Consider the following 26,346-nt stretch of genomic DNA (forward strand, 5'->3'; position numbering starts at 1 on the left):
GCCCACGTGTGGTCGTTGTCCCATGATGTATGTGGCCATTCTCCTGAGACAGTAGCTTGGAATTCTGTACCTTTGTTAAAAGTTTAATTAACGGATTAATTTGTTTTGTAATCGAACAATAGCGACATTGAACGTGTACTGAAAATTATCAGGACATGATATTTAAGTGGTTATCTGCGTTTTGGTTTTGAAAATTAATAATAAAACAAAATTCTGTTTAAAAAACGCTTTTATTTTGTAGAGGAAATAAAAGAAACATTCTTTTTTGTTAATTAATTTTGGTGAAAATATTAATGTGCAAAATAATCTTCAAAGTTATTACAATAAAATTATCAAATTTTTTTTTTAATGGATAGGAAATTGTTACTATTCTGGGTTGTTTTTCTGAGCCAACCTGGAATGTAATAAAGTTGATGACTGTGCTTTCTGCAGTTTATTTTATTCCTTCTACAGATTCTTTGTAACGAATATATAACATTTAAAAAATTTACAAAAAAAACTATATATTAATACAGTATGTACAAATAAAATAATAATGTATATAGTGAAGTCCTAATTTTACAGAATTATTTACTTATATTTCAGCTTATTTATGTGGGAAAAAATTATTGTCTCTTAGACTGAGAATATAATAGTGTGTATTTGTTATGTTGTGAAAGTCACCTTGTCTTTGGTTTTATGGGTTGAGACCATAGATACCCTGAAGATGGCTGCAACAATGCATGCCAAAACACATCGAGCACACCATAATTGCCTCAACCCGGAAGTAGTTATGCCATACTTAAAATAAAAATTGACTAGGTGAATGCAATATCATAAGTAGAGAGCTCTACTGCCATGGACAGTGACGCTACACTGAAACTCTTCGTGTGGAATCCTGGATCGGGTGGTGAAGATGTGTTCTTGGATGTGCGGAAGTCTCCTCCTGCCAAGCCGTTACTATCTCCGTGACCGACCCAGCCACCTCGCAGAACACGTCACGCATCTTGACACGTCAAGATATTTTTGGAGAGGTAGTGCTTATCAGCTTGTTTTTGCCTGACAAGGATGTCAAGCTTATTCTGTAGCGTTGCAATTTCTTCTCTCAGCTCCTTTGTTTCTTCAGGGATGTGAGGCCTGCAAGGTAAAAAGAAAATAACGAATAACTGCACAGTGAAAATTGTTCTAGCAAGAGTTAACTCTTTGAAGCACGATGGTAAATAAACCATACCACATTTTAAAACATTTCTTGAGATGAAGCACGCCGGTATACTGCTACTACCACTTGTCTATACCGTTCATGTAGTTCTCTACGCCACCCAGAGATAGCGCCAGCTACCCCATCGCTCCTAAAGACTTCCAAGAAACGTTTCGCGCCAGGACGTGTTTATTGCTCTTTGCTACAACATTGTTTACGACTATAAAGTTAGGTGTTTACCGCGTTTTCTGTGTGTCTACAATTATATATCATCAGAAGGTATACACATAAGGTAAGAAATTTGGAACAACATTTCATGTAATATTTTCAAATAGTATTTTAGACATAAACTATGTGGTATTTAAATTATACCATTGTGCATCTTTGAGCTGGGCAACAAAACCATAACCAAAAATTCATTACGGACTTCTTATAAATATACTGCATTAGCATGGAGGTTTGTTTTATACTCACTCCCTGAGTTATTTATCGGTCTTTATAGGAGAAATACAGGGCCCTCCCGCACTCGCATTATAAATTAAAAATGTCTACCAACAAAGTTTATTATTTATAATTGTATATTTATAATGGAATTTTTTTTTCTTCTTTAAATGCAACTTAATATGGTTTATAATTTATTGTGACACATCCCATGTCCTTGAGTTGTATTTCTCACAAAATCACCCCGCTAGTCCAAAGGGAATAAATAACTAAAAAAGTAACTTTTTTTCTAGATGCTACGGCGGTCTCAGAGGATACTTGGAAGAGGTGGAGAAGAGAGATCTGACGTATTTGTTTCGGTACCTTCCGATGAAGAAAGTGTTGTAGATGACAGCAATGATGATCCTGACTTTACTCCTAATATTCAGCCAAACCCTGAACCTATGGAAACAAGTTCATCGGATGAAGACGACGATGCAACAAATTCTTCCATCACAGGTAATACAGCAGAAGAATCACCCACTACAGTTATGGCAGAACTAGTACAAGAAACAAAATGGAGGCAGGAATGTGTTGTACGAAACATTTCGGAATTCAGTGAATTTTCTGGATCATCGAATTGCATCTTAGAAATTGAAGATCCTACACCTATAGACATATTCAGTCAACTATTTCCAGATGAACATATTGAACACATTGTATTTCACACTAATCTCTATGCTACACAATCGGGCAACAAGTTTACACCCACAACACCAGTCGAAATACGCACATTTCTTGGAATAAATTTGTTGATGGGTTTGAAGAAGCAGTCTAGCTACAGAGATTATTGGTCTAGTACGCCTGAACTCCATGATCATTATATTTAATCTCTGATGACAGTAAATCGGTTTGGTTGGATTCTTACTTATGTGCACTTGAATGACAATTCACTACAACCAAAAAGGGCAGCTGTGACTATGACAAGTTGTACAAGCTACGCCCACTGATCAAAATACTCTCTGAAACATTCCAGAAATGTTATTGTCCTAGCAAGTTTCAAGCCATTGATGAGTCGATGATAAAATTTAAAGGTCGTAGCACTTTGAAGCAATACATGAGAGACAAGCCTGTAAAACGAGGATACAAATCTTGGATGCTGTGCGACAATAGCTCTTACAACATAAAATTTGATATTTACACCGGAAAAGTAGGACAAACTGTACAGAAGGACCTTGGGGCAAGTGTAGTGCTACGACTGTGTGAAGGGCTAGAGGGAAAAAATCATTGTTTGTACTTTGACAACTACTTCAACAGCTACAAGTTGATGCTAGAACTACGTAACAAACAAATACATGCTTGTGGAACTGTGCAAGCAAACAGGAAGCATTTACCAACACTGAAATCAGACAAGGAATTGAAAAGAGGGGAATTTGATTGGCGAGTAAGTGACCACGGAATTTCGTTCATGAAATGGAAGGATAAGAGAACAGTGCACCTGCTTTCAAACCATCACAACCCTAGCGATGTTGTGTCTGTGCCAAGACGAGAAAAAGATGGCAGTGTTACAGAAGTACCTTGCCCCAAAGCCCTTCAAGACTACAATTTGCATATGAACAACGTCGATACATTTGATGAGTTGAAGAAGTCGTTTGCAATCGACAGACGAAGCAAAAAGTGGTGGCACAGGATTTTTTTCCATCTTCTTGATGTATGTGTTGTGAACAGTTTCATAATCTGGAAAGAACTGCAGGATCAGGAGAAAATGAGTGCTAAAACATTTCGAAGAAACGTGTTGACCAGTTTGGTAGCAGGGACACTAACTAAACAGTCAATAGTGCGTTCACCAAGAGCCCAAATTCAAGTCAGAAAACGCAAACCACATGTTAGTGCAGATGTACGTTTGCAGGGTTCAGCACATCAGCCTGAACGAGCCACAGCCAGACGCTGTGCTAAGTGCAGCAACAAAAACAAACAAGTTCGTACAATGTGGATGTGTTCTGTGTGTAAGGTTCCTTTGTGTCTCAGTAAAAACAAAAAGTGTTTCCAGGAGTTTCACGCATCAAGTAAAATATAAGAAATGGATATCTGTTCTAATTATAGTAATGGCAACTGGTTTTAAATTATTTCTATTATTGACACATACTTGCATAGTGGTATAGTATTCATACCACCTGATAACGAACATATTAATAACTAAATGTGTGTAAATAATTTTTTTGTGTTATTTCAGTTAATAATGTCTCAATAATAAAGAAATGTTTTATTATATTTGTAAATTTCATACTTGTGCTTCAAAGAGTTAACAGAATTGTCTTAATGTAAGGCGTTAAAAAAGGGGGGGCGCCTCTAATTTCGACCCGAGACAGAAGTGGCAGTCGAAGTTGTCAAAACCAAAATGTGCGCAGAATGAAATAAAAGTGATCTATGTATGGCATATCAAATAAAAACCTTAAAATACTGTAGACCAACATTTAATTACTGTGAGGCAAATTGATTTTCAAATTAACATCACTAGAATGTACTGAACTTGGGCCACTAAAGCTAAAAAATTACACAGTGCCGCAGCACATATATACCATAAAATTAATAGAAAGAACCTGGTTGATTAAAGCCGTACATTTTATGATATAAAACGCTAGGCTTATACTGGCAAATATAAAATTTTACATTTACTAAATTTTACATCTACTAAATTTCTTAACGCGAACCACACATAGTTGTCGTACCCGTCACTAGAATTCGCTGCCGGAACAGCAACGGCAACTATCGAATAAAAATCGAATATGATATCGAATATGATAAAAGCGAAAATTCTTGAAAAAAAATACTAAACCCCTGCTTTGACCTGATTTTCTACAAATTCACAAAACAGTTAATGCTATAAAGTTTCCCTTTGGGTTTGTGAACTTTGGTTCGCGCCATCCGCCACAGATGGCAGCACTGTGGTTACACATTTCCGTTCCATTCACAAAAATACTCCTACCAAACAAATTCAGTGTACCAAAAGCTAAGATGTAACACATGAAAAAGCTTCATAGAAATTAAGTAAAAATATATTTCAATTTAATTTTTGTTTCTGTTCAAAATTAAGATCAAATTATTGTAAAATGTTTAAATTATACTTTAGATATGCTGTAACGGTCACTTACTCTCTTCGCAGGTCCCTGTAGAGCTCCAGCAAGTGGGTCGGCAGCGAGTAAACCCTGCTGCCACAAAATAGGGACAGCATGTCCTCCTTTTCCGTGAATCCTTCCAACCTGTAACAAGTTGGAAAAAATAAAACAAAGTTCAATCTCAACTTCCTACACCAGCGACAAGTGTGATGCCATGTTACGTGCGACGCAGGTGGGTTTTCTCGAGGCTATTCCACTTCCCTTTTGTCGCTGCCGTTCCACCGTTGCTCCGCCCCAAACTATTTCACCTTCCAGGTTCGCACGGGACCGAAGGTATCCTTGCGCGTCATCTGCGTTACAGCCCTGCCTTTAGTGAAATTATGCCTCGCCACTCTGCAATTTCCAATTATCAACTGGCGCTCACAATAAAGCTTCCATGCTAAAATATCTTGGGTTGACATGGCATATGACTCAGCTTCGGCTGCTTGCTGGAGTCGACACGTGTGAACTGGTGCGATTATCATGGCAGCTGTGGTCGCCCGGGTAAAGTTATTACTTCCCTGTGCTTACAGACCAGAGCCTGTTTGTAAATGTGTAATTCCAACAAGGTATGGAAGGTCCGGGAGACAATATTTATGTCATGACATGCCAAAAATTTGGGCTAAATAGCTAAAATAATCAGTAGTCTAGCACTTTCGGGAAATCTTACTGAAAAAGTATGGACTATCGGGCGATATCTCCTCCGCTATTGCTAAACGCTAAGTTGTAGTGCGAATACTACTCTGTAAGATGGTGTTTAGCAGAAAATATTGTTTGGATGGAACATAAGGATAGACATATCAACACAAATATATGACAAACTAAATTTTGTTAATGTTCATTTTGAAGGCTCGTATGTACAAACGTGCAACTTACAGCACAGTAATGAACGATTCCGAACAAAACTACCACTTAAGCGCGAACTGTAAGAGCGTTTTCAACCTTAGCTAGAAATTTTAAGTTTTCAGCTTGAGTTTGCTTAGTTGGCTTAAAACTGTATATTGCTCTCTATTGCCGGCCCATCTGACATTCCGTACAGTTGAATGCCGGACTATCGGAAGTCTACTGTATTCAAGAAACTTTTTTTTTTTAGTTTTGACAGATTCAATTTTAACAGTAAAAGCCCTTTAATCCGACGTTATATGATTCGGTACATTCTGTAATTCTACACCAATTAAGCAGCTTGCATTCAGATGTTTTCGTGTGAATTTCGACATTTAATTAGTTCGCTCAGAGTTTATTGTTGCCGTTCGTTTTCAGTTCAGTACAGTTTTTACTGTTTTCTAGCGGTTATATTTTGCAGTTCCACGTTTGGAATTCACTTTAAATATATTGATGTTCGATAATCCTGCATTGCCGTCACTCCCGCAATTTTGTGGTCGTGAACATGCCAGATTAAAAGACTTTCACTGCAATTCAATTTCCCACAGCATGTTTTTTTACATAATGTGTGATACGAGATGCGTTCCAAAAGCAATGTGAGTGATTAAAAAAATCGTATTTATTGAAAAAAAAATTACAATTCAATGTTATTTCCTTCAAAGTATTGTCCTTGAGAAGCATACAGTGTTTTTAGCCATTTTTCCGCTCTTAAAAGCAATGGGCCAAGTCATGATCTGTAAGTCTACGGAGAGCGCTGGTCACAGCTTCTTGATTGTTTTATACTGTCCCAAAATACGTCCCTTTGAGATGCAATTTCAGCTTGAGAAAAAGAAAAAAATCGCAGGGAGCCAGATATGGACTGTAGGTTGGCTGGGTAATTGTTGGTACTTTGTTTTTCTGAGCCGAATATTCGCATAAGGTCAGGGCAGTGTGGCAGGGCGAGTTGTCATGATGAAGGATCCGTGAAGAGGCGGTCCCCGCCCTAACCCTCAATCTCTTCCGCATTCGCTCAAGGATTTCTCAGTCCAGATTCTTTTAAGCTCCACGCAAAATGTAACTGCATAAAGCTGCATCTTGCTTTGTGTTAACCAGAGAATAGAACACACACTCGTAATTGAAACTCGCTCGACTGGAGGTCACGTGGCTACTGAGGGGTGGCCGGAACCTCTACCTGAGGACCTTTACCCCTCCCCGCCTCCCGATGTAACCCGCCACAACACTTATGGTCCTGTCACACTGTCAAATATGTGTCTCCAACTATATATGAACGGAAAATGGTTTCCAATTCTCCCCATCAAAAACAAATTTGGCCAGATAACCTCAAATATGTTTTTAATCATGTCTCATCACCAAAGTTTATTATTTTTGGTCTGTACTTTCTCAAACTTTTCAATTTTAATCTCATTTTAAAATTAAATAATGTGTCTCAGTTTTGATTAGAATTTTCGAACTTGTTATGTTTTAGTGTGAATTTTTTAACTTTAAATAAAATATATATATTTATCTCAAAATAATACTTCTTACATATTGAAACAAATTTTCTGTTAATTTTAAAAATTATATAAATATAATTTCCGTTTTGCATGATTAACGGTTTTGCCTACTTTATTTCAGTTATTTCACTTTTATATTCTCTTAAAACTGCCCATGTGTTGTTCTTCGTCATCATTGTAAAGATTCGTTGAGACGGAAATGAATGTACGCACTATTTTGGCTTGCTGATTGATCCAACATCCAAAATATTTTAGAAGACGCTCTGTATGCAAAATAGTTTATAGAAACTGAAGTCTTCCAGCTTGTGAAATAAATATGGCTGCCCATGTGACGTTTTATCTGACGTCATAACCTTTCAAACTTTATTTGACGCAATGTGTCAGAAGAGAGAGTTTTACAGTGGACGGCGCTGAAATCACTCTCGCTACTTTTGGAACGCGCCTCGTTGAAAGTATGGCGGTTAGCACGGAGGGACGCCTACGCGACGCTGAAGATCCTGGTGTAGACGTCGGTGTGCACGTCCTGGACGCCGCGCAGGCCGTAGAGAAAGAGCGGGTCGAGGTGGTGCGGCCGCCGGTACGAGACCTGCCCGTCGCCCAGCAGCGCCGACTGCCTGAGGCGGGCGCACTTGGTGGACACCACCAGCAGGCGCACCGAGCAGTCGTCCAGGCGGTCTCGCAGCCACGTGGTGGGGCCGCGGTGCAGCCGGCGGCCGAGCTGCGGGTCCTGGCAGTCGTACACCTGCCGGGGAGACACAGCTCAGTGACACGTGGTGGTGGCGGCCGAGCTGTGAGTCCTGGCAGTCGTACACCTGCCGGGGAGACACAGCTCAGTGACACGTGGTGGGGGCGGCCGAGCTGCGGGTCCTGGCAGTCGTATACCTGCCGGTGAGACACAGCTCAGTGACACGTGGTGCAGCTGGCGGCCGAGCTGCGGGTCCTGGCAGTCGTACACCTGCCGGGGAGACACAGCTCAGTGACACGTGGTGCAGCTGGCGGCCGAGCTGCGGGTCCTGGCAGTCGTACACCTGCCGGTGAGACACAGCTCAGTGACACGTGGTGCAGCTGGCGGCCGAGCTGCTGGTCCTGGCAGTCGTACACCTGCCGGGGAGACACAGCTCAGTGACACGTGGTGGGGCCGGGGTGAAGCCTGCAGCCGAGCTGCGGGTCGTGGCAGTGGTACACCTGCCGGTGAAACAAAGCGTGCAGCCGGGATTGTATTACTTATTTACCTTTATGTGTGTATGTTCATATATATATTTTTATTGTAGTGTAAAAAATATATAATTGTAACTGTACTACTACTATTTAAATTTTATCTGTATACAACTGCATTTTTGTATAAAGCCTATATGTTTACTTGTATTACTGTTTCTGCAACCTTATTGTGTTATTCTTGTATCAACTGTCAAATTTTAACTTTATATCCTTAGAACCTGTAAAACTAGTTGTTTGTTGTTATTCTTATATATTTTGACGTGCATTTGTGCAAATGTCTGCATGGTGATATGGACGAAAATAAAAATTAAATAAATAAAATACAATAGCCATCACAACACTCCGTTCTTCCGTCGCAAAACAGTAAGTGTTGAATTTTAATATTGTCAACTGCAAGCATTATAAAGTTTTGGTTCAAAAGTCTCAATTAACGAGTACCCTAAATCAAACAATTTAAGATAAGCGCATGCACGAGTACTCATTTGTTGTTTTCTCGCTTGCAGCGCCAGCTACGCAAAATGGCGACTCCTGAGCGTAAAGCGTTTTGTGTGCTGTAATTTGCCATATGAGTTAATCTGTAATTTCAGCCCTTCCCATTGGAATCTCTCTTTGTACGAGAGTGGAAAGGTCGTAATGGTCGAGACGACAGAGCTGTTTCCGCTGGCCTCCACGTTCACCTGACATAAAGCCATGTATTTATTTTTTTACCTTCAGAGATTTAAAAAAAACTCGTGTCTACTTTCCGTCGCTACCGAAAGATTTGCCGGTGTTGAGACACATAATTGAAGAGACTATTGCTTTCGTTACTCCGGAGGTGTTAAGCAAAGTGTGGGTAGAACTGGACTTTAAGTTGAATGTGTGCCGTATAACTAACGGTAAACATATTGAAAAATTGTAAGAAAAACTATGTTAGTTTAGGGGAGACGAGGGCAATATGATCCCCAGGGGTTGACTTCGTCCGACCAAAGGCCACCCTAATGCCCGACCTGCAACCGCCCGTATCCAACCCCGCTAACGAAACGCGCCCCTAGCCATGGCCCACCCGAGTCAGGCGAGCGCCGCGGAACATAGGTATAATCAACGCCCTTGACTTAATCGGAAAGACAAACCGAGTCACGTACATGGTAAATTCAATACACATTAAAGAATAAACCACTTTAAATTAACAACACCGTGCAACACAAGTGCGACGTAGGAGTGCCCGGGTCACTCACGTGTGGTTTTTTAGTAAAACAGCTGTGAGTGCCCCCTTGTGGCCTTCAGCATGATTTCAATAGCGTAATATGTGACTTAATTAAAACCGCCCCAAATTATCATTTATCATTCGCCACTGGAGCAGACTTCAAGCGATGAACAGTATCCAGTTTGACTCTGAATATTCAAACTTATTTCATACAAACTTTTTACATATAATTATTAAGTTTTATTGTGTGAATTTAGAGCCACTAACATTTTGTTATTAATATAATTTTGTACGTATAACGGAACTTTAGAAACTCTGGCGCGACAGGATGCTCACCCATCCCCTCGCGCCAGGGTCAGACACCAGTACAGCGCGACTCGCGGACCGGGACGGACGCACGTCCCACGGGGAGCCATCATCCTTTGTCTTCACTGAACTTCCTTCTGGTAACTATAGTCAAACTTCAAAACCTTTATTAATTTCTCCCCGTGTGCGCCCGGTCCTTTTCCGGTGTTGGGCCTATCCCAGCCGCGTAAACATAACACTCCCTCTCAACTTCGACTGGCGGGAGGACTTAGTTTAGTGACGACACATCAGAGCATCCAGTGTACTCGTAGTGTACTTTGTGTAGGGAACTGTAAAAGCAAGTGTAATGACCAACGTGAATTAAAGATCCACTCCGCACCCTCTGTGCGCGAGGTGTATAACAACCTGACTCGTGTGTGTTAATTGTGGAACCTCCCCAACCCAGTTAGGGATCAGCGCACTATGCTGTGTAGGGCCAGTAGTGCAGCAGTAATTAGGGGCCCCGAACAGCACGAAAACCACCGCCGTCGTTCCTAGTGGGCCACGCAGGGACTTTTCATACCCACCGACCCACCTCGTGGTTAACCACCGCGTTAGCTTGGCGCCCTCCCAGACACGCTTCATGCAATAGCCTTCCCACTAGGAACCCGCCGGATCTCGAACGCGAGAACCCGGGCGACAGCATTTGGCGCCCGCTGCGTGGGACGAAGACAGAAAATTCAAGAATTCCTTCACGTTGGTTACAGAAAGCTTTCCCGAAAAAACATTTTTTTTAGCCATCTTTCTGTCCATTTTTTTCTCCGGCCACAACGCGGAACAGGACAGCCATTTTGCGCAGGAAAATAGATTAGGGTCAGACAGGCCGGCGCGACGAGGCGAGGAAACAAAGGGGCTCCAACAACCCCCCCCCCCTCTTCAACGAGCATTCCGGCCCAGCGCGTGACACGGAGCACCGACGACACCACCCGCACCCCTCCACACCCCTCCTCCACAGCGCCTGTTTCCGTCCTCCGCTTTGTGCGACTGTCCGGGCGCTGTCGGCCATCGCCTCGCACGCACATTCGCAAGCCCGCTCGCGCCGCGGCCATTCTCGGCTTCCGTTTTGTGCGGCTATCTGGGCACCTGCCAGCCGGCGAGCGCGAACCCGCGCGTACAACGCCACGAATGAGAAACACGAATCGACACAGCTGAACACGCACCATAACAAGAGATGTATGCGGACGAATGCATCGGGTGTTACCACCCCTGCCTGAGTTGGTACTTATATGGCAGGACCACCGCGGGGTACGAGTGCGGCTATTGTGAAGAGTACCGCCTATACGGGGTGACGATGTGTGGAAACCTGTTGTGTCCTGGAGTAAGTAGTGTGGGCTACCACTGCGACGAGTGTGCCGGCCTATGGCATCGTGACTGTATCAACGAGCGTGAAGGGACTTTGCTGCGCGAGTCCTTCACCTTCACGTGCACGCGATGTACCGCCAAGCGAGCCACCCAGGTGCGGTATCCAGCAGCGTTGCTAAACATTCCTCCCCTACGATACACCGCGACGATTCACGACATCCAGACACCACTCACGCCGACGCATGATTTACCACGTGCGCCAGCATCACGAACGCACGTCCCGACGACATCCGCACCATTACGTACAACCGTCCCGATGCTGACGACTGTCATCCTGACGCCAGCAATCCCGCTCCCACCGCCTCCCGTCACGGAGCCACCTGCCCCGGCATCCCTCGTAGACCTGACGCCTCCCGACACAAGTCCGGAAACACCGTCACCAGCGAGACCACGCATCATCGAACTGACGCCACTCACGCCGACGCACTACGTACCAAGGATGCCTTCCGTCTCGACACCGACGCTCGTCACCCTCTCGCTGCCAATCCCGCTCCCTCCGCCTCCGGGCCCAAAACCACCAGCCTCAACACCCCTCGCAGCCCTGACGCCACTCAACACGATTGTGACGATGCTTGACCCGCCGAAGCCGACCGAACGACGCACGACGTCGACCGTCCCACCACAGTCTGCCACACCGTCCCGAACCCGCCTTGTGTCGGAGACACCTCACGACGCCGGGATGGCCTCTCCACCGCACCTGACCGCCGTCACAGTGCCGCGAAGGACCATTCCGAAGAAACCCGTGTCGCCTCCGACACACGCCTCATTCAGGATGCCACCAGACTCGACACCGACACGTCGCGCCACGTCGTCGCCACCGCCTAGCTTCAACGTCATGCTGCCGTCGTCACTGCCACATGAGTGAGCAGTCTCAAAAGGGATGCTGGACAACGCAATGCCCAGGGCCACGACGCCGAGATGCCTGAGCGAGGCCCCGCCGCCTGGATTTGTTCCGCGGTGCCCGCCTGGCTTCGAGGCACAGTCGATTCAACCCGCCAGAACGAGGCGACGGGCACTCTGCCCTCCACAGGCGCCATGATGCTACCCCTCGGCCAGCCTGCCACAGCAGCCGCCGAGGCGACACGCACTCTGTGCTCCACAGGCGCCACGACGCCACCCCTCGGTCAGCCTGCCAAAGCAGCCGCCGAGGCGACGCGCACTCCGGCCGCCACAGGCGCCATGATGCCGCCCCTCGGCCAGCCTGCCACAGCAGCCGCCGAGGCGACGCGCACTTTGGCCTCCAAAGCCACCGCGCTACCACACCGTGATGTCACCGCGGCTACCGGGTCGCCTGAGCTCCCTGCATCCGCTTGATGCAATTCAGGTCGACGCCATGGCACCTGGACGCCCGACCGCCCAACCACCGCACGTGACCGTCACCCTGTCATCTGTCTGGCACGACGGGCCGCGAAACGCCCGCATGTCGGCAAGGCTGAGCCAGGCCATGCCGAGCGCCGCCCGCGCTTGCTGCCCGCCTGCCGAGAGCCACCTGACCTTGGTCGCCGCCGCCCCTGCCACCCGGCACCCTGTCCACCACCGCACCACCGCACGCTGCGAGACACCGCAGCCACACTCGGAGCAACTGTCACCCCCCAAGAACGAGTCCGGGGAGGTGCTTAGGGAACAACCGCAGAACGACCACGCCGACACCACCCCCATGGTGACGGGACTGGACGACGAGGACGAGGAGGCCTCTACTCCAAACCCGCCTGGCATACCGGGACGGGAGAGGAGGCTGTACCCATCCATGCCGTACTAGGTGATGAGGGACCACGCCAACAGGCCAGCACCCGGGTGTTCGACGTGGGACGACCTGAAACTGGAGCACAGAGCCTACCAGCTGCGAGCACCACCTGGATGGAACTGCTGTCAAAGCTAGGGGTGCCCCCACGTGGCGGGGTCACTAGCGCTGCAAGGTCGGGCTCCTAAAGGGGGGGGGGGCGTTTGACGTCGTCCGACCGAAGGCCACCCTAAAGTACGACCTGCAACTGCCAGTATCCGACCCCGATAACGGAACGCGCCCCTAGCCATGGCCCACCCGAGTCAGGCGAGCGCCGCGGAACATAGGTATAATCAACACCCTTGACTTAATCGGCAAGACAAACCGAGTCATGTACATGGTAAATTCAATACACATTAAAGAATACGCCACTTTAAATTAACAACACCGTGCAACACAAGTGCGACGTAGGAGTGCCCAGGTCACTCACGTGTGGTTTTTTAGTAAAACAGCTGTGAGTGCCCCCCTTGTGGCCTTCAGCATGATTTCAATAGCGTAATATGTGACTTAATTAAAACCACCCCAAATTATCATTTATCATTCGCCACTGGAGCAGTCATCAAGCGACGAACAGTCTCCAGTGTGACACTGATTATTCAAACTTATTTCATACAAACTTGTTACATCTAATTACTAAAACATATATATATATATATTGAGTTAATTATTAAGTTTTATTGTGTGAATTTAAAGCCACTTACATTTTGTTATTAATATAATTTTGTACGTATAACGGAACTTTAGAAATTCTGGCGCGACAGGATGCTCACCCCTCCCCTCGCGCCAGGGCCAGACGCCAGTACAGCGCGACTCGCGGACCGGGACGGACGCACGTCCCACGGGAAGCCATCATCCTTTGTCTTCACTGAACTTCCTTCTGGTAACTATAGTCAAACTTCAAAACCTTTTTTAATTACTCCCCGTGTGCGCCCGGTCCTTTTCCGGTGTAGGGCCTATCCCAGCCGCATAAACATAACACTCCCTCTCAACCTCGACTGGCGGGAGGACTTAGTTAAGTGACGACACGTCAGAGCGTCCAGTGTACTCATAGTGTACTTTGTGTATGGAACTGTAAAAGCAAGTGTAATGACCAACGTGAATTAAAGATCCACTCCGCACCCACTGTGCGCGAGGTGTATACCAACCTGACTCGTGTGTGTTAATTGTGGAACCTCCCCAACCCAGTTAGGGATCAGCGCACTATGCTGTGTAGGGCCAGTAGTGCAGCAGTAATTAGGGGCCCCGAACAGCACGATCACCACCGCCGCCGTTCCTAGTGGGCCACTAAGGGGCTTTTCGTACCCACCGACCCACCTCATGGTTAACCACTGCGTTAGCCTGGCGCCCTCCCGGACACGCTTCACGCAATAGCCTTCCCACTGGGAACCTGCCGGATCTCGAACGCGAGAACCCGGGCGATGGCAGGGTAAAACGATCACCCATGGTTTTAAAACCTGTAGGTGCTGCTATCTCGGGGCTAGCGTACACACTACTTGTCTTTGATAGAGAAGCACTGTTGTGAGAAGTTTCGTGCATACCGGATGAACCATGCAGCTGTAGACGACATAAACCCATTTTATTGGTGAGCTGATCTAAGGTAAGCACCCATTTAAATAATATTATATTCTTAACATATTTGCTTAGTTTTGTATTGGCTTGTATTGTCAAAACACGCGGGGAGTATACATTAAATAGATAATAGTATTAACAAAAATGCTTTGACGGTTGGATGCAGATGTCCGAATGAAACAAAATGTCGCGCTTCGGGCAAAACAATCCCACAAGAAGGATCTTTTTACCCTACGAGGATTATTTAGCCCCTGACATTTAATAAGTGCTAGTTCTGTATTGGTTATCTGTCTTTGTGTGTCTACAAAATAAATTACTCGTGAGATACTTGCATATTGATACTAGTTACCCATTTTAGAATTGAATTTATCTGTTTTCTGAAATGTAGGCTAAATACATTGCTAAAAATAATACACTGCATTATTACGATTATAATTAATGCTAAGTTTCATGATTTTAAATTGGTTTCGTATATTTTAGCTTGTCTGCTTAAATCATAGTTTTGTTGTAGTGAGTTTACGAAACTGTAGAACAAAGAAGGCACTAATAATTTGCATTATTCTTAGAAAATTTAAATTTAGCCTTTTAAAACGTCAGCCTATAACACGGTTATTATTATACAATTCCAAAATTTCCTGATTTTTTAACTTCTAACTACTAACTCATTTGTCGTAGCATTATTATTATAATGCTTGATTTTGGTTTTCAGGATTACAAAATGGTGCGTGCCTACAAACGCAAAACTACTCGCCAAAGCTGGGAAAGTGAAAACATCTCAAGTGCCATGGCTGTAAAGACAGCGAGCAGGAAATTTGGTGTCCCAAGAATGTCGCTTAAGCGCCGAATCACCGGTAAAAACATTGATGCAACATCAAATAAAAGCGAAGAACAAGAACAAGAGTTGGTAAGTCACAGACTTCAGATGCAAAACAGAATGTATGGTCTGACTACTCGTGATGTGCGGAAGTTAGCATTTCAGTTGGCAGAAAGGAATTACATTGCACACCCTTTCAACCATGAAGAGGGCCTTGCAAGAGAAGACTGGTTACTGGGTATCCGACGTCGACATCCAGAATTATCATTAAGGGTTCCTGAATCCACATCTGCTGCAAGAGCACGTACTTTCAATCGGCCAGTTGTTTTGAAATTCTTTAAACTTCTTGGGGATGTGAACTCAGAGAGACCTTTTCCGCCACATAGAATTATCTCAATGTTGATGAAACTTCTATTGGTACTGTTCGAAGTAGAAATTCTGCAGTATTGGCTCAGAAAGGGCGGCGTCGAGTTTGTAGGATTGTATCTGCTGAGAGAGGCGAGTCGTCTACAGCCGTTGTGTGTGTGTCTGCTAGTGGTTCTCATATTTCCCATCAACGAATAAAGGCGGAGCTGACTGATGGAGCTCCTCCAGGTTCAGTATTTGCATGTAACAGCTCTGGGTGGATGAATTTGTACGTGTTTTCTTCTTGGTTTGATCATTTTGTTCAACATACAAAACCAACCCGTGATGATCCCATTCTTTTGATATTGGATGGCCATTTGAGTTATACAAAGAACCTGGATGTCATAGAACTAGCGAGAAAATGTAATGTCACAATCATTTGCTTACCACTGTAATCACAGGCTCCAACCCCTGGACGTTGCAGTAATGTTTCCACTGAGTGAGTACTAAATGTAGCCCTTCAGAAATGGTTGAACAATCATCCAAGCCGAGTTGTCACCCTATATCAGATAAGTAAATTGTTCGGCGAGGCATTTTTGAGAGCATGTACTCCTGTCAATATTATAAACGGTTTTCAGGAGTGTGGAATTTACCCATACGACCCTGATGTGTTCCAAGACTATGACTTTACACCTGCAGAAACAACAGATCAAACTGAACTTCAACACTGTAATTATTCTATGTCTGCTTTACCTGTTGCTCGCCCTGAGACCTCTTCTGCAGGTTGTTTACAAGATCACGACATTGTAAGTGCAAATACAGCAGCAGATGGGCTGTCTCATAATGTGGTTGATGTTCCTTCATGTAAGCATACTGTAGGCTTAAGTGAAGATCGTGCTTACGTGTCGAAAGTGTCTTCTGTTGTTGACAAAGGTCAGCCAGTTTTAAGTAGGTGTCAGAATCCTTCAGCATTTACAAATTCACCTCCAGGGGAAATCTGTCCAGTTCCCAAAATCAGCAGGCCAAGGTGTAACACCACAATAAGACTAAAACGCGGAGCTACAGCAGTACTGACAAGCAGTCCCTACAAAAATATGTTAGTGGAAGAAAAGTAGAAAAAAGAAGACGATGAACAAAACCGAATGCTAAAAAAGGGCAGGCCTACTAAGGTTCAGACCAAATCAGTTCTCAAGAAGGAGAATAAGGGAGGCTGTTTACAAAACAATGTCTCTAGTCAGGTTCATGTGGATATGCCACAGCAAGATAATAGCGAGGATGATAATGATCCACTATGCATTTACTGCACCGAAGCAGTTCTTCAATCTGTAGCAGGTGAGCCTTGGATGGTGTCAGTCGTGCAAACAGTGGGCTCACGTGAATTGTGCAATCATTGAATAAGATGATACAGTCTTCTGTTGTGATTATTGTCGCCATTAAAAAGGGAATGTGTGAAGACATTTAATAGTTTAAAAAAACATTATTTTGAATATGGACTTAACATTCAAAACAAACATGTCATGCCAGTTGTATGATAAAAAAATTATTTTTCTTGATGTTTATCCACATAATTACAATTGTTGTAATATTACTTCATGTGTTTGTTATGCTGCATAATTTGTTAATTTATTTTGGTTGAAATTCACCTTTGTAAAAGTAAGTTAATTTAGGGATCATTTTGCCCCATATTCCGTGGCAAAATGAGCTTTTTGCATACTAAGAATTAATCACTCTCAAAGATTTTAGTTTTCATGTCATAAATATTTTTAAAAAATTGTAAGTGTTCGTTGATTATGCCTTAATACACGAAAATATCCTCACATTTTTTCATGCACTGATATATTAGGAATAATTTTTCAATGCTTAAGGGGATCATATTGCCCTGGTCTCCCCTACCTTCAATTTTATGTATGATACGTTGTAATTAGTCTAAATTAAAATGTTACATAGGGACTATAAACTGGTACTTTTTTTTTAGCATCCTATATTTTCCCTTATGCATGCTGCCAACTGTTCAGAAAACATAAATTTTGAAGAAAATTTATCTTGTATAGCTTATTAAATTAGTTTCAAAATTATGTAAACTATGCACTTGTGACCCATTAAACTCAATATTTATCACTCTGGTATTTTTTTCAACATTTTTAAAGTTACCATGTGTAATTAACTACACTTCTGTGAATCGGACGATTTTTGTTTCAAAACACAATCCTTTAAAATGTGTTCGAAGACAATTTTAAAAATTATCATACAAGCATTTAAATAATTAAACAAACTTCAGAAACTTCTAATATATAAACAATTTACACGTAAAATCCTTGCAACCATTTGGAGGTTATAATCTCAATCGTCCGTCCATCAAAAGTATGGAGTTACCAAGCTTTTGACGGACGGACGGATGGAATTTTTCAGGCCATATGATTGGCTGCAACGCGCGTGATCAACGGATGGATGACGGACGGACGGAAGGGCGATTGTAATTCCGGCTTCAGACTCACACTGACAGCCAGGGGTTGGGCAGTTTAATAAATGTTATTCTGTGCGCTGGGGCCTCATAATTAATTTTTTAACAATTTTTTTTATATTTTTGTTTAAGAGTTTTGTGATTTTTTGTAACTACGTGGAACTTTAATTATGATTAATATTATTTACTTTGTACTTGTTATATATTTATTCATCATTCATTTGTTTTCATCAAGCCGATTAAACGCAGCAGCAGTAGTCAACATGGCAGACATGCAGATCTATGTATACTATCGATGAAACTTGAAACGCAGTGTATCGATACAGTTCTCCTGAGCCTGTGAATACTCAGCATCAAGCTAAAGGTCATGATCAAGGTTATTTACAAGCCAAGCAGGCAGTGACTGATAAAAATTGTCCCCTAGCCAGTTTAACTATTCTATTTGTATATATTTTTGTTATTTGCAACAACTACTTACCAAATTTTTCAGTCTGTGTGTGCCACAGCAAATAAAAAATAAGAGTAAGTACATGAAATATAAAATTATTTTCACTATCCTTTCTTTTAGTATTCAATTTTGGTTTTTACATTTTTTATGCAGAAATGTTATTTTGTTATAGCTACTAAGTTTTTTGGTTAAAAAAAAACACCTTAAATAAGACTTCATGCATAACAGACTTGTGCGATGACATTTGTCGTATCATTCTAAAGAATGCCATCTTCACTTCAAAAAGCAAGTTACATTTCGATGTTTACAAAAATGGGTTCGGAAGCATCATCGTATTGGGACACCCACCGCATTAAACTTCAAATGCCAACGATGAAGTATCTCGCCTCGGCCTGGCTTGGCTTGCTGGCGAACGCGCAATCACTTTACAGATGTTCCGCGGGAACGGAAGGAAGTTATGGTCAAGCACTTATCAGAAACTCTCCGCCGCGAAGCTTTGTTTACTCGCAGTGATAAGGTTATTCTCGGACGAGCTAGCGTTAGTGTTAAGGGTGTTGGGCGCCACTCTGTGTTATTTCAAGGGGCATGTCACAGGGCGTGACATTCGCCACATGGTTGATGAGAGAGTTCTCTGTATCTTTTCAAATATTACGCCAAAACAGGAGCGCTATATTTACTCACGCTGGTAGAGTCGTACAACTTAGTCCGCCGTGATAACTCTCCCGCCTATCGTAATTTGGTATTTCCACAGCTTCGTGGGAATATATTTTTACGGCATTGTCTACTAAAGATTTATAATAGCGCTTGATATCACTTCAAATCAATCTTCTTTTAATTTCACAGCACATAAATTGATATTTTACAATTAATCTAAAACACGAATTACAAACATTAAGAATTATAAGTGCATCTGCAAGATTCACTTATATCCCAATATCCTCCCTCTTGGCTCTGCACCTGGGCATGGTTATTAAGAAGTCACGAAAGAACCAAACTCAATATGACAAATATAACGCATACACAAATTCCCAGCTCAATAGTATAAAAGTAATATGGATGGTAGATAACTAAGATGAATATTTTGAGAAGACCCCTTACTAGAAATTTCTGTTGAAAACTACCAGATTTTTAAATAATCATATTAACCACTAAGTGATTTTTAACTTAAAGTTTTTGAATTTTTTTTTTTTATTTCATAAGTTTGTTAGCGACCAAGATATACCAAAAATTGTTTTAGCAAAAGTGTTTTAAGCGTTATATTTTCCATTCAATGAGATAAATTTTTCAGAAACATAAAATTTCACAACATGGTTTATAAAAAAAAATGAGTTTAGCGAAGGCTGACCTCAAAGTTGTTGTTCTTCAAAAGTCCCCGGAACGTTGCCATCAAGTCATTGAATTGGACGCAGTCCCTGGCATACAGGAGCAGAACTTTCTTTCTTGTTGAATCTTTTTCAACTATGTCTGTAAAAAAATTAGTCAAACTTAACTGACAACATTGTTTTCAATGTCAGCTGTTAAAGTTAGTTTGTTTTACATGGTTTACTTAGGACCATATATATTTACTTTGTGGTTTGTGGCTGTAGTATTTTATACTAACTCTAATTACTAAAATTAAAAATATATATATTACCTACTGCAGCAAAGATTTTAAGATCCTGTTCCTCTACTTCAAGATGTATATTTTAAAATGTAATGTCTAAATAGCTGTCCATGTTCTTGGATAAATAGTAAACACACAGTACAAACAGACTAACTTCACCCTTCCTTTCAAAATACTAGGTTTTGGCTAAACTAATTACCCATTTATTATTTTGTAAAATTGTAAACAAACACACAAAATTATCATTTATACCTTGTTGCTTGACTAGAAAGAATTTTGCTTCTTTTTTGCTCATTCATAAAGAACCCTGCAAATATCTAGTACACATAATAATTCTTACTTGTCCTCAAGTTCAACACTTAACCATATATATTTCTTATGTACTATAACTTACAAAATTTTAGCTCAAAGGTTTCTGCTGGTGAAGCAGGACCTGGTTAGGTACTAAATTAAAACATCAATATCCAGCTGAAAGAAGTATCCAATTTCATGGCTTGTTTCAAATTCAAAGCCAGATTCAGATTATTAAAAAAAAAAAAAAAAGTTTTCTTTGGTGCCATTAATTTTTTTTTTTTTTAATATTATTTATATGCATTCTTCGGACCAACAGTACACGTTGTATATAATGTTACGAACGTGAGCAAGGCCGGGACACGTTCAGGTGCAGAGCTGGCTGGCGACTGCCGCAACGTGAGATGCACCGCGCGCGCCTGGAAGATAACAAGGATTGTCGCTTTCCCCCCTCCTTCCCATCACTCCCCGCGGGGCGCCCTGCCTTTGACACGAAACTGAAACCTGACAGCTGCGGAGTTACGCGAGCCACCGACACGTGTTTTCGAGAGATTTCTGCCGTCGGGACGGCTCGGAATGACGCGACTGGCCCCAGCCGCTCTCGTGAGTTCTGTAATTGCGCCGGGGCCTATATATATGCCCGAGGACGACAGGGCAGGGAGAGAGAGAGTTCAGGCGGGAGCCTTCCCGCAGCGGAGCTTCCGAGGCGATAGTGCCGCGGGTACGGCAGAGTGGCGAAGTCCTTGGACGAAGGTTCCAGGGCAGGGAGTGAGTGAGTTCAGTGGAGTCGGGAATTTCCCGCGGCGGAGTTCCGAGCGAAGTTCCGAGCAAGGCATCGAGTGGATCCTCGGCGAAGGCAAGTGCGTCGGTGGCGGCGGTGTGTGGCGACGGAGTCCCGCGGCGGAGATTCGCGAGGGGTGCTGCGGCGAGAGTTGCTCCAGAGGTGCGGCCCAGCGAGGTGTGTGGTTTGTAAAAACGAGTGACTGGGGAAGGAACATTTTGTTGAGTGCAATTGATTATTTGGCATTTTTATAAGGTTAATTGTAAGTGACATAAGTAGTGGCCATCAATAAAAATGTGTGATAAAATATATTAATTGGGCTATCCTTTACGAACCCGCGTAAATCGTAACAATATCATACGACATGTCAATTACCTACAAACTACATAAATATTCTGCGTTCAGCTACAAAAACTAAAAATCTTAAATAGATATTAAACACCGACAGCGCTCGAGCCAAATGTCTTGGCTGCTCGTCCTACTGTTTGTGCGATCGCTGATCGTCGGAACGGCACAGGTCACCATAGCTGGCATTTTTTTACACCAAGGTTGCATGTGGACTGTGACCACAGCATTGATGGTCGCCTCTGTAGTCTTATGCAATGAAGCATGCCCCCAACCAGAATTTTCACTGCCAATAAATTTGGCATTGACAGTACTGTACAGTTATGCACAGTAATATGTTTACGTTACAGTACGTGTTTTAAAGCAGTAAAGCAAAGTATTGTATAAGCTAATTAACCATGCAGGTTCTGAGGTCCTGTTCACAGTATTATAAAATTCTGAAATGGAATAAAAATGGACGTCCAAGCAAAATACTTTTTTGGCTACACTTGAAAGAAGAATTATTGTATGACCAACCAAATAACGAATGTATTTCAGTACTTGCTTACCACACTTTACTTCATCGACAACGTGATAGTGTAGGTAGTTCCAAACTAAATGCATGAGGTAGCAGAAGCTGCTCAAAGCTACAACTGCTACCAACAGTATCGCGAAGATCGTCACTGGCCTTTCTTCCCGGGACAAAATAAGACTGGAGCTCGGCTGCTTGGGGCTGACATCTGAAAGAAATAAATAAAAATTGAGCTTGTGTTTATCGTAAAGTGTGACAAGACAGTTCCTACCAAAAGTACAGCGACTGTGTAACTCCGTTCAACTGCGTAAATTTTGGACAAACTATTACTGATTCAGGACGTGAGTGAACTCCATACAGAAAATTAAAACACGGCACATCTGTGGCTGGAAGAAGCGGGGAAAAAAAGGTCAGGGCAATCCCCCGTGGCAGGGAACTAAAATTTCCTCATCCAAGGTCGGGTGATAAATACCCGCAGTACAGGATCACCCTGATGCTTTCAGGGGTTTACGTAGATGCTCTTCCATTCATGAAGTGCACACATTAGATAAAACACTTTAAATAATTTAATTCTACTGAGAACAAAACTCTTCTTTCATCTATGTATTTACCTATATAAATTATTTTCAGCTCTTCACACACGTTTATCTTTGTGCCCAATACGGACAGAGGGTTGAACAACGATTCCACCTGAAATCAGCAAGAAATGTGCAAAATTAAATTTTGCTAGTATTGCTTCACAACATAGAACAATTTTAACACGAGAATTTTGCAATATACTACTTTTTAAGCTTATTAATACCATAGCTTTAAAAAATAAAAAAAGCATACATGAATAAATGAGTCAGTATGTCAAAGTTATTTGTCGTGTAATTTCATTGGGGTGTAATTTGTAATATGTAACAGTAATGGAACCTGCTTTCTCTGACTACCATGGCATAGCCTACTTGTTTGAATGAATTACAGATAACTTTGTATGTGTGAAATTCAAAGTAAAAATCCTCCTGAAGGCATGGATGTGTAAGGCATCTGAAATTGGAACTATGTATATGTTTAGGCACGCTTAGTTTATAAACCTTCCGAACTACATTGGGACATATGTCAACGTCCACTATATTAGTAAATTAATACTAACTTAGCATTAAATGATTGCAATTTCATTAGTTAGACAGGTGTCACATTTACGAACAGTGTTTGATTTTGGGTCTTCTTCAAAGTAAACAGGCTTCACCTGAATGCGGCAATGCACAGAAAATATTTTTCTGTACTTTTACAAAAATTTCCTTTGGAAACAAGTTACCAAGAAATATTTTGTAATACTGCAAGAAAGATATTGTAAATTTGTTCAACACATTTCTATGGTTATTTTTGCATACATGAAGTACGTTTTTTTTATATAATTCTTACGAAAATTGGCGCATAATTTTATATTTTAGATGGTGTTTTATTTAAGCATAATATTTAAACCATGCAAAATATAATGGAATATTAAACAATAGTGTTTGGTATTACTTAATTTTATTTAATCGTGATTATTTATATGCGCAGTTAATACTAGAAAGCTTTACAGGGAGCGTTTTACAAATAACTTTTAACTATTGGAGGTTCTCGGACAACACAAAGCATAAATGCCCGTGTAAGAATCCGAACCCAGTTTTTTCTGCGAACACTATGTTTAAGTGATATAGTTATTTTCATGTAAAGGTTCAACTGTACAAATATCTGTAAGTTTGCATGATTATTTATGTTCCATTTACAAAAAAAAATGGAGGTTATCGAACACAATACATATTTTTAGTGTTCTTTTCATACAACTAAATTATATATTGTTTGGTTAATTGTGAACAGTGAATTACCTTGTGAATTAATAACTAATTTCATTACGATGAACTAAATCTACTTCTGCGGTAATCCCCTTCTGCACAAGTTTTAACTTGCATGGTCGTGGCACCAAACTGGCAGGATTAAAGACCTTCCACTCTACAAGTTAGTACACAGTAGGATTCCTTTTCTTTCATTCACAGATTTTACACACTCAATTTGGACCCACTTTTCCGTGTTCCCAAGTAATATTTAATCTAATATAAATTTCCATCATTTTATTTATTTATTTTTATTTAATTTCCAGCCTTTTACATTATTACATTATTTGTCTCCTGAGAACTGCAAAAGAAACGAGTTTCACAGCTTTCCTTGAAATCCCAATGTGTAGCACAAACATGGAAGTTCCAAACAAAATATAGCGTACAGTAAAACCTCACCATAAAGTACCTCACTATAAATCATTCTTCACTTTATAGTATATATTTTCAGGTCCCAAAAAGATGTGTTACATTTAGTAACAGTTCTGTATAAAGTACTTTCATTAATATGTACTAAAACGTTAGGTTTTTTCAGGTACGTTTTAATGAGATTTCACCGTAGTTACTTTTGTTTAAGATATAACTCACTATGAGTGTGTAATTTCCAGACAACAGGTTCTTTATCATGAATCTCTGTTCGTGAATCCTGCTGTCCTGCAACAAAAAACAAATGCATATTGTTATTGCAACACCATTACCCATTACAAGATATTCGTGTTTCTTGTGGCAGGATACCAGTAACTGTTGTTGCAGAACTACAAAATCTTACAAATATATATTCAAGTGGATGTATAAATATGTTGTTACACTCTGAAAAATAAAGTTTTCACGTTGTATTTGCAATGTGTTAATGTATTTGACACCATCATTTGCTACGCCTGTGATTAATGTTTATAAAATAATGAACAAAAAAATAATTGTCTTTTCCGTTCAACTTAATTTGTGTTCACCTCTTGTTACGTCCCCTTTCTTGTGCTTTAATAGACCCGCCTTTAGTGTGCTTGGACCAGTAACAGTTAAATGCCAATGATTTCTTCAGTACTACCCAACATAAGATGAGATGGAAAAATAAATCAGTGATTTGTTTCCTTCAGTTTTTGAGATCACTTAAAATGTATTCCTACAGTCATAAGGTTGTGGGTCAAAAATTGGTCTAATGCCCTGAGACCCCTCTCTCTGGAAATGTGTTGTTTTTTTTATGGATTCTTACAAAGGGCTTATAAACTTGTGCTATTTTTTAAAATATCATTTAATCTTCAAAGCTTTATTTAAATTATTGTTGAAAATACTTGTAGACAGCTACACCTCAAACACAATATATGAACAGTAGGCAATTTTATGATATTATGAACTCTTGTTTTGGGTGTTTTCTTACTTACGGATTCAGGTTTGTAATAAACTCTGCTGTCATTCGTTTCGCAAATTAAACTGTCACTATCCTGAAACAAAAAAATATTATAGACGGTTTAAATGGAGCATTTTTATTTTTACTGGATATCATTTGCTTTATAATATGTAACAAGTTCATCAATTTTTTCTTTGCAATAATGCTTTTTTAACATCTCATACTGTGCAAAAAATTCACTTGGATAGTTTTAAATTACAGTGAAACACATTTTTTATTATTTACAGTAAAAACTTTGTTTGGCACCAACCTTTTCGCGAGCTCTAATCGTCCACACGCTGACCTCTGTCATGTTTGAGTCCAGCAGCTTGTATATTCTATCATTCTGAAATGTCACAGGATTTCGGAAGGGAATGATCACATTGACTGTTCTATTCCTGAAATGCAAGCATAATTGCACGTATACGGACACACACTTAAGCATTAGTACAAGGTACTTTTAGTACACTAAGCGCATTGATATTTTTCTCTTATTTGCATAGCAGGTATCATAGGTACATAAAAACAAGCATGGCTAAAGGATCTTGAGTAATATTTTGAGGCCAATGGGTAATGACAGTTATTTTTCGCGAGAAAAAAAAAACTTGACTGCACATTTGACTACAACGTGGCTTTGACCGCGCCAGCAATTTCTGCTGACGGTATGCATGTGCCGTAAAGACACTCAACCAATCACGAAACGCAGATGATGTTGCAGTGTTTTAACAAAGAGATAGTCTCCAAATCTTTTAGCAAAAAATATATTCTCCCTACCAAGGGCAGGGGCGTATGCAACTGGAGGTGATACACGATATATAACCCCCCCCCCCCCCTAAGTTTCTCAAAAGAAATATATTTATAAATGTATCATTCTCACCAACAAAGGGGAAGAATTTGAAAGCAAACAGCGGGCAAAA

General features: G+C 41.6%; 1 protein-coding gene across 1 annotated transcript in view; it reads right to left on the bottom strand.

Moving 5' to 3' along the window:
• Positions 1-211: 211 nt before the first annotated feature.
• Positions 212-26,346, bottom strand: part of LOC134528196 (uncharacterized) — a 60,370-nt gene continuing 34,235 nt past the window's right edge. Inside the window, exons 6-14 of the mRNA XM_063361587.1 lie at positions 25,701-25,827; positions 25,425-25,484; positions 24,634-24,699; positions 22,795-22,873; positions 22,221-22,391; positions 19,998-20,116; positions 7,610-7,869; positions 4,750-4,857; positions 212-1,116 (exon numbers count right to left, since the gene is read on the bottom strand). Of these exons, the coding sequence (XP_063217657.1) occupies positions 978-1,116; positions 4,750-4,857; positions 7,610-7,869; positions 19,998-20,116; positions 22,221-22,391; positions 22,795-22,873; positions 24,634-24,699; positions 25,425-25,484; positions 25,701-25,827 (1,129 nt within the window). The 3' untranslated portion in view covers positions 212-977. The remainder of the gene's footprint in view (positions 1,117-4,749; positions 4,858-7,609; positions 7,870-19,997; positions 20,117-22,220; positions 22,392-22,794; positions 22,874-24,633; positions 24,700-25,424; positions 25,485-25,700; positions 25,828-26,346) is intronic.

This window comes from Bacillus rossius, chromosome 1 (genome assembly GCF_032445375.1).
Source record: "Bacillus rossius redtenbacheri isolate Brsri chromosome 1, Brsri_v3, whole genome shotgun sequence".
Lineage (NCBI taxonomy): Eukaryota > Metazoa > Arthropoda > Insecta > Phasmatodea > Bacillidae > Bacillus > Bacillus rossius.